Source organism: Ahaetulla prasina, chromosome 12 (genome assembly GCF_028640845.1).
Source record: "Ahaetulla prasina isolate Xishuangbanna chromosome 12, ASM2864084v1, whole genome shotgun sequence".
Classification (NCBI taxonomy): Eukaryota; Metazoa; Chordata; class Lepidosauria; order Squamata; family Colubridae; genus Ahaetulla; species Ahaetulla prasina.
In genome coordinates, this window is record NC_080550.1 from 6,815,504 (window position 1) to 6,825,085 (window position 9,582).

The 9,582-nt window shown below is 42.8% G+C and overlaps 1 protein-coding gene across 1 annotated transcript; it reads left to right on the forward strand.

The window, feature by feature from the left end:
• Window positions 1–1,710: 1,710 nt before the first annotated feature.
• Window positions 1,711–8,469, forward strand: SNX20 (sorting nexin 20). The gene is made up of 4 exons (XM_058155596.1): window positions 1,711–1,857; window positions 2,947–3,116; window positions 6,225–6,367; window positions 6,992–8,469. The coding sequence occupies exons 2-4, from the start codon at window positions 2,954–2,956 to the stop codon at window positions 7,658–7,660; spliced, it is 975 nt and encodes a 324-aa protein (XP_058011579.1). The 5' UTR covers window positions 1,711–1,857; window positions 2,947–2,953; the 3' UTR covers window positions 7,661–8,469.
• Window positions 8,470–9,582: the final 1,113 nt, after the last annotated feature.

The following is a 9,582-nucleotide window of genomic DNA, read 5'->3' on the forward strand; positions in this document are numbered from 1 at the left end:
GCAATAACTGATAAATAATAATCCTTTAAAATGCAGAGACGGGATGGAGAGTCGTTCCTTCATTTCCACTTACTTTAATAAGTTCAAGGGGACCTGATGCACCTGGGTAATTGTAGCCTAGAAATATCTCTGGTTGGTGACAACTCCCTGGGCAGAAATCTGACTCGGGGAGTCTTCGGCAAGAAGCAGATGATCAAAAAAATGAATGTTCAATCCACAAAATCCAAAAGCAGAATAACAAAGTTGGAAGAGACCTTGGAGATCTTCTAGTCCAACCCTCAGACAAAGGGTTGTCCAATCTCTTCTTAAAAACCTCCAGCAATGAAGCACTCACAACTTCAAGCAAGCCACATAAAGCCCACAGTAAGTTGACCTTACTTGGATAGGCATTCTAAGATGGTATTTATCTGAGATGTTCGCAAAACGAAGTGAATCTCCTTCCAAATAAACATTTGATGTAAAACTCTGAAATATGCTCCAAATTCTATCATCGTCATCATCATCAATTAACTCTGATGAATGGAAAGTATTTCCATTCTGCCCTATTGCTGAGTTTTGGAGCTGCTTATACGGTATTTTTCTTTTTAAAGACCAGTAGACACAATCCCTAAGAACAAAGAAGTGAAAATATCATAGATGAGATTAAAGCGATATCAAGCCACCGATCTTAAATAGAATAGAATAGGATAGAATAGAATAGAATAGAATAGAATAGAATTTTATTGGCCAAGTGTGATTGGCACACAAGGAATTTGTCTTTGGTGCATATGCTCTCAGTGTACATAAAAGAAATCTTCATCAAAGTACAACATTTACAACACTTAATGATAGTCATAGGGTACAAATTTGACACTTAATGATACAAAACTTAATGATAGTTGGATAACCATCTGACTGAGATGGTGTAGGGTTCCTGCCTAGGCAGGGGGTTGGACTAGAAGGCCTCCAAGGTCCCTTCCAACTCTGTTGTTATGTTATGTTATGTTATGTTATAGTCATAGGCTACAAATAAGCAATCAGGAAACGATCAATATCAGTATAAATCGTAAGGATACAAGCAACAAAGTTAGAGTCATAAGTGGAAGGAGATGGGTGACGGGAACGATGAGAAGATTAATAGTAGTGCAGATTTAGTAAATAGTTTGAAAAAAAGTAAAAAAGTTTTCAAAAATTCATCTGCCTTTCATCAGTTTCTGGAGTCCTGGTTCTTAGCTCAATAAATCCAGACATTTCTGATGGAAATTTTAACAGTAACAGAGTCAGAAGGGATCTTGGAGGTCATCTAGTCCAACCCCCTGCTCACTCAGGAGACCTCTACTACGGATTCGAACCGCTGACCTTTCTGATCGACAAGCTCAGTGTCTTTGCCACTGTGCTATCTAGTCAGACTTTTTTTGTGGAAAAGGAGGAAAATAGTTAACGGGAACAACCAATACATATTCCAACTTCACTATTTTACATGCAGACATTTGACGATTGCTATTCTCAACACTGACCAGATTATTGGGAGTGTACCAAGACCTTGTCCTCATATAAAAAGAACCAGGTATCGTATTTCAAAAAAAAAAAAAAATTGAGAGAACTCAGGACTTTTCGTAGTAAACCACCTTCTTAGAACAGCACAGACGAGATTAAAAATGAGGAAGCTCAGTTAAACTTCCTTCATTAAAATAAAATAGAGAAGTTGACCAAGATATCTAAAGTGAAACTCAATGTTTATTTGTCTCTGGAGATTTCAAAAGGAAGCCAGAAGAGTTGCTAAAACTGTGTTTTAGAAGCAACGTATCTTCACAACTTTATCAAATCCTTTCCAGAGTTCCACTGGGGCAGGATTTTGTCTGTCTTAATTAAGAGTCGGTAAGTTTCAAACTAGTGGGATGTGGTTGCTTGTGATTTTTATTTTTTTTTTGCTTAGGACTATGTCTCTTCATAACTGTATTGTTTTGTCCTGTTGGAGGAGGTTAGATGGATGTAAGTCAGTTCCATCCGTTCTCTGTTTTGCGTGAACTGCACCTTATTCAACGAAATATGGTGAAAACATGTCTGAAAAGCTTTCTGTGATATACTGTAAGCCAGAGGTCTTCCAACTTGACGGCTTTAAGACTTGTGGACTTCAACTCCCAGAATTCTGGGAGTTGAAGTCCACAAGTCTTAAAGCTGCCAAGTTGGAAGACCGCTGCTGTAAGCTTTCTCAGATACAGCAAACAAGAAACATAAATGTTATATGTTTTGTCTTTCGTTTTAATGTGTTTAAAATAAAAAACTTTAAAGACAAAGAAACATGTCCAGATGAGCTAATTCTATTTTGTTGTAAGGCTTGTTGTTGTTAGTTGCCAAGTTGTGCCTGATCCATCGCGACCCCATGGACTACGTTCCTCCAGGCTTTCCTGTTCTCTCCCATCCCCTGGAGACCATTTAAGCTCACGCCAACTGCTTCAGTGACTCCATCCAGCCACCTCATTCTCTGCTGTCTCTTTCTTCTTTTGCCCTCAATCTTTTCCAGCATTAGGCTCTTCTCCAGTGAGTCCTTCCTTCCCATTATGTGGCCAAAGTATTTGAGTTTCCTCTTCAAGATCTGGCCTTCTAAAGAGCAGTCAGGGTTGATCTCCTCTAGGACTGACCGGTTCGATCACCTTTCAGTCCAAGGGACTTGCAGGAGTCTTCTCCAGCATCAGAGTTCAAAGGCCTCAATTCTTTGGCGCTCAGCCTTCCTTACGGTTTATTGTAAGGCTACCATACATTAATTAAACCTTACAAGTCTGATAGGAGAAATCTCCCACCATCTGTTTGATAACTTGGGGAGGCTTTTTTCTCTGTCTGTTATGCATCTGTGGGCCATGTCCTCTCTTATCGCATCATTCCCTAGACAGCATCTTTCCCCTCCACCTTTTGAAGTCATTCCCACCCACCATTATACGTACCAATTACATTTTTTCCCTCTGGAAGCTATACAATGGATGAAGACCAGTCCTACTCAGGAGTGGAAGAAGGGCAGGAAGAACCCTCAGAGACATCCGAGCCTCCTAAAGTCATCCATTCTGGCGAAGAGGATGATTATGAAAACATGAATTCACCTCAAGCAACCCAGGAAGCAACAGAGACCCCCAAACAACCAGGTAAGCCATTTTATAAGATAGGTAAACTGCTGTCCTCCAGATGTTTTGCATCCCAAATCCCATCAGCCCAGGGGTGGGCTGCTGGGGTTTGCAGGGGTTCGGGAGAACCTCTCGCTAAGATTCTGTGCAGTTCAGAGAACCCCCAAAGCCCACCCCTGGCTGGCCCCACCCACCTCAACCCTCCCCGCCCAGGAGTCCCCGCGCGGGCCATTTTGGATGCAGGTAAGTGCAGCGCATGCACAGAGGCTTGGGGAGGGCAAAAAATGGGCCTACTGGAAGTTCAGGAAGACCAGAAACAGGCCCATTTCTGGCTTCCAGAGGGCCTCAAGAAAATCCTCCGGAGCCCGGGGAGGGCAAAAATGCCGCCCCCACTGCTGTGGAGCAAGAGGCCAACTAGGCCACACCCACCATGGCCACACCCACTCAGTAACTAGGCAGAGAACACCTTGCTAAAATTTTTGAAGCCCACTCCTGCATCAGCCCCACCATTGGAAAGGCACTGCTAAGAACTGTGATCCAACACAACTACCTATCTGTGGTTCTGAATTCAGTTGCCCTTATTGGTTCGTTCTCGTTCTGTTCAGTACTGAATTTGAACGGATTGGCCTTTTTAAAGGGATTGAAGTCCATTTTTACATTCCAGAAAGCTCGGATTAGGGCGCATGGGGATTTGACAGAACTGAATTAGAATTAACTGAATCCAGAGCCGCAGGTTGATGACCCCCTGCACTACAGAATATTGACTCTGCGATGAGGAAGATTAAAATATTTGGAGAAATGGCGGGTTTGAAAAGAAATAAAAGATGACAATTCTGCTCAATGTACTGCATGTATCCGGCAATCATGGTTTGTAAATGTTGGCTTAACTCAGTGTGTTCTATGCAATCTTCCCCTAGCATTCCAAGTTAAAATTATTTCAGCGCTCTAAATATAATATCAAATATTATTAGGGTCTTTGACCTGCCTTTACAATAAGAGTATAGTCAAAAAGGAGAAATAGTTTAATACAGCAATTAGTTATTAGGGGCAAAATAGTCATAGGAGAGTAGAACAGCCTAGCTAACAAAAACTTTTCCACCATTGTGTAACTGGGAGAAAATATTTGGCCTCCTGATATGTGAGCATAGGGTTTGCATCCTTTCAAAAATAATAAGCAGAACTTAGAATAACTTTATTTTCACTTTGAATGTACACAGCATGCATCAAAATGAAATTTCATTGCATGCAGCTCTCAAAGGGTCACCACCTCCAATATACACTACATAGGTAAAGGTAAAGGTAAAGATAAAGGTTCCCCTCTCACATATGCGCTAGTCATTCCTGTCTCTAGTGGGCAGTGGTCATCTCCGTTTCAAAGCCGAAGAGCCAGCGCTGTCCGAAGACGTCGCCGTGGTCATGTGGCTGGCATGACTCAATGCCAAAGGCGCACGGAAGGAATGCTGTTACCTTCCCACTGAAGGTGGTCCCTATTTTTCTACTTGCATTTTTTAACATGCTTTCGAACTGCTAGGTTGGCCGAAGCTGGGACAAGTCACAGGAGCTCACCCCATTATGCTGCACTAGGGTTTCGAACCGCTGAACTGCCGACCTTTTGATCGACAAGCTCAGCGTCTTAGCCACTGAGCCACCACGTCCCTATACACTACATAAACATAACAAAAAAATATATGCATATACCCACATACACGACACAGAGAAACAACACAATCTAGTTCGGATGTATAATGTAGAGAAAAACTAATCTTGCGAGTTTACCAGATGTATGGCCTAGGGAACAAAGCTGTTACAGAATCTGGTTGTCCTGCTAGAAATACCTAGAAAACCTCCTCCCAGAGGGCAGCATAAAAGCATAAAATTTATCTGCATGATCCTTCTATTTGGAAATGTTTGGGGTGATCAGGGCAGGTTTTGGGGCACCATAGAAAGAACACCATATGGGAATATATAGCTCGTTGCTCCCATATAACACCTCTCCTGCGTGGCCTGCACTGGCTGCCGGTAGTCTTCCGGGTGCAATTCAAGGTGTTGGTTCTCACCTTTAAAGCGCTCCATGGCTTAGGACCGGGCTATTTACGAGACTGCCTTCTGCCACCAATAGCCTCCCAACGACCTGTGCACTCCCACAGGGTGGGCCTTCTCAGGGTGCCGTCGACCAAAAAAATGCCGGTTGGAGGCCCCCAGGGGGAGAGCCTTCTCTGTGGTGGCACCTGCCCTTTGGAATGAGCTGCCTCCAGGGTTGCGCCAACTCCCCGACCTCCGGACCTTCAAACGCGAACTTAAGACTTTATTATTTCATCGTTCGGGACTGGCCTAAGCGAAATTTTAAATGAAATTTTAATGGGTTTTATTCGGTCTATGACCGTTTTAGAGTTTCGGCCTACTGTAAATTGGTTTTTAATTGGTTTTAAATATATGTGTTTATATTTTATGTTGGTTTTAATATGGCTGTAAACCGCCCTGAGTCCTTCGGGAGAAGGGCGGTATAAAAATTAAATTATAAATAAATAAAATAAATAAATAAATAAATAAATATAGTTTCTACTTCCTGGGTACCACATGGGCAAAGTCTCTATGAATAAGGGATCTCATGAAATCTTTCCTCCAGTACAGCTGATGATAAGGGATCAAATCAGGGGTGAAATACTACCAGTTCGCACCTGTTCGGGCAAACCGGTAGTTTAAAAAAAGCTATCAGTTCGTCTGAACCAGTATTTCCAACAATCAGCTGTGCCGCACGATTCATATACACTAGAAAGCAGGAAATCTTGCTTTTGAGCGAATCTAAATCATGCCACAAAGCTGTCCCCCCTCGCTGTTTTACTTACCTTCAAATGGCTCCTTTTTCCACTTAAAGCGCGTGTGTGGTGCGCACTGCACATGCGCGCAGTGAGTGTTTGGTGCGCACTGTGCATGCGCATATAGCGTGCATCTGGTGTGCGCTGCACATACACGCACACACTGCACATACACGCACACAGAGTGCACCATGCATGCGTGGGCAGCGAACTGGTGGCAACCCGTGGAGACATAAAGATGATACCATGTTTACAATCCAGGCCATTATTCTACATCCGCACACTGTCTCTAATCCATGGCTCTAATTTTTAGACGAGAAAAATCCCAACTCTTCCATGACAACTAAAGAACTTCAGGAATACTGGCGGAATGAGAAACGAAACTGCCGAGAAGTCAAGGTGCTCTTTGAAATCCCATCAGCCAAAATTGTAGAGAAGCCTTTCTCTAAATATGTGGTAAGATAATAAGCTGACAAAAGAATGATGATGTTGATGATGATGATGGTGATGATGATGTTGATGTTGATGATGATGAAGAAGCCTAGGGCTTGAAGTAACCTGTGTTGACCTAAGATGGCTCAGATCTCTAGCTGAATAAATCCCCTTTCATCAGTTGATTCAATCATGACTCTAATAACTTCATTAGGGCTAGATAGTTTTATTTTTTGTACTACAGTATATCATGGTTACGAATACAATGGCTAACACCACATTATAAGCTACAAATATAACGATTATAGCAATTACTGGCTTAAGCTACATTACAGCTTGGCACAAGCATCGTGGTTTTGAATAGGGTGGTACCCCACTTGTAAGCCGTAGGTTGCGGCATAGCATTATGTGTGAGCCAGTAATTCACACAAAGTACTAAGCCATAAGTACTTGGATCATGGATTGTTGAATAAACCACAGGACGTAAATTATCACATAAAATGAAGCCATCCACCGAGGTGAGAAGCTGGGCATAGTTGCTAAACTAAAACTGCAAATATTCAAAGTAATGCAACCGATATTCAAGGGAAAGGACTCCTTTTCCATCTGACATCCCTAAAATATTTCCGCTTGTGTATCCCTTTCCAGAAGTACCAAATCATCATAATCCAGACTGGCAGCTTTGACAGCAACGTATCCATGATTGAACGCCGGTATTCTGATTTTGAAAAGCTGCACAAGAGCCTGTTTAAAGAGTTTTATGACGAAATGGAAGACCTCATCTTTCCCAAAAAGATCCTGACTGGCAATTTCATGGATGAAGTCATTCTGGAGAGAAAACTGGCTTTCCAGGATTATTTGCGAATTCTATACTCCATGGAATTCATCAGGACCTCTCGAAGGTTCATTGACTTCTTAACAAGGCCTGAGCTGGAAGAGGCCTACAGCTGCCTTCGGGGAGGACAATATACCAAAGCTTTGGAAGGTCTTCTGGAGGCCATCGCTTTGCAAGAGAAGCTCACAAAGCACAGACCCATTCTGTTGGTCCCCACTCTCTGCGCCATCCTTGTATGTCACAAAGATCTGGAGGACTTCAAAAGTGCCTTCGAATTTGGAGAAAAGGCCCTACAGCGTCTAGAAAAACACCCTGGTCACCGGTACTACCTACCATTGCTAGAAACGATGATCTCCTTAGCATATGAGCTCGGGAGAGACTTCTTGCTCTTCCAGAAGAAGATGGATGAGAGGAAGGCCAAAAAACTTCCACAGAAAATGTTGACGCTGAAGGAACTGACAGTACAGGAATATGTGCAATGAGGAGAAGAAAGTGTTCTGACTTAGGTTCTTTAGAACAGGGGTCTCTAACCTTGGCAACTTTAAGACTTGTGGACTTCAACTTTAAGACTTGTGGACTTTGCAAAGCTGGCTGAGGAACTCTGGGAATTGAAGTCCACAAGTCTTAAAGTTACCAAGGTTGGAGACCCCTGCCTTAGACAGTATATAGCATAAACTTAGTCCCTGCAGATCTGAGATCCCTAAGATCTGAGCCATCTTAGGTCAACACAGGTTACTTCAAGCCCTAGGCTTCATCATCATCATCATCATCATCATCATCATCATCATCATCATCATCATCATCATCAAGTCTTAAAGTTGCCAAGGTTGGAGACCCCTGCCTTAGACAGTATATAGCATAAACTTAGTCCCTGCAAACCTCTTTAATTCTTACAGCTGTGAATTATTGTCATTTCCAGTCGAAAGGCTTCTCAAACAGTCTATCAGGGGAGTGTTTACAAACACTCACCTTATCTCCCTTGGACTGCTGCCAGAGAACTAATTGCCACACGCAGGGCAAGGCCAAACTTAGCACAGAGTTAAATGGAACTTTTCCACAGCTTTTACTGACCAGATGAACTAATTGCTTCCTGCAAAAACTCACGTCCCATTTGCTTCTCTTTTATGTCTTATGGGAAGAGTCAATCATCTCCAAGCCTTACTCCCAAGTCAACCCTGTTTTCTTAATTGCTCCTGTCTCCTGGCAGCTCTGCGCATGAGCATACTGGGAACAGGCTCACGCTGTTCTTCTGCCTCGCTGATGTCAGACTCCGGAGATTCCTACCAGATGGCCTTGGCCCACCTCTCTGCTTCCGACTCAGAGCCATCATCCGAGCCTTCTCCAGACTCCAGGACTGGCCCACATTCCTCCCCATCTTCCTCACTGTCCGAATCTGCTGCCAGCTCTGCTGGCCACTGGTGGGCTACAACAGAAAAGGAGAGAAATATAATGCAGCTTTTGATGAGACAGGAACATTTTCCCAATAGTAGAAAGACTGAAAGATATTGGGAACTTAAGAGGGGGAAAAAAATACGAGGGAACAGTTTAATACACAATTTGTTGTGTGGAGAAAGCAAAACTTCTTGCTCGTTCTTCTTATGGTAAAATTCAGAGATCACCCAGTGGAACCATTGCAGGGAGATCCAGAACTGTTTTGTAAAAGTGTCCCCTTGGACATCACCTAATAAATGTGCAGAACTTGATACTGACAGTTTCCAAAATTTGACTTTTCTTTCTTCCAGGACAAGTTTAGAATAATGGAAGGGAAAGAAGTTGTATTTGTACAGTAGAGTTGAAATGAAAGGCATCCCAACTTTGAAGCTGAGAACTATTTAGTCCATGTGTCTGTACCCTTATGACATGAGTACCCCACCTAAAAGTCCAGGAATGTAAGTAGCCACTGGAAACTTGGGGTGCAACTTCCAGGGTCCTTGCAAAAATTGTCTTCAAATTGTATTGTTAATCCAACAGGAGGAGGAATAATTAAAGACAATGGGGGGAGGGCAATCTTGTGAACTAGACTGAATCTAGACTGAATCAATGTCATATGATTGTAACCCATTTAAGTGTTAAGTGAAATTAAACCAGGTTTAGATTTGGGTCTTGGCTTGGAGCATACAGCATACAAGGACCGAGGCGTGTAAAGAAATTGTGGCGGGCTCAGACATCACGATGGTGTAGCTCCATTGTACCCAATCACAGGAATAGATCTAAAAACTAAATGATGAACTTGTTTAACATTTGTAGGATCCAATCTGGGCCGGTCACCAGTCTTCTGGGATTTTGGACTCATGCTGAAGCCTATCTTCCACCACGAGTCCAAAAGCTCAGAAGACAAAACCTCTGGTCCCAGTAACTGACCCAAATTGGATCCTGCAACATTATCCTCGGATAATGTTTAACA

Coding starts and splice junctions, on each gene's coding strand:
- SNX20 (XM_058155596.1), top strand. CDS start 2,954: ATGGATGAAGACCAGTCCTACTCAGGAGTGGAAGAAGGGCAGGAAGAA. Junction 3,117..6,224: donor AGAGACCCCCAAACAACCAG/GTAAGCCATTTT, acceptor TCTAATTTTTAG/ACGAGAAAAATCCCAACTCT. Junction 6,368..6,991: donor AGCCTTTCTCTAAATATGTG/GTAAGATAATAA, acceptor ATCCCTTTCCAG/AAGTACCAAATCATCATAAT.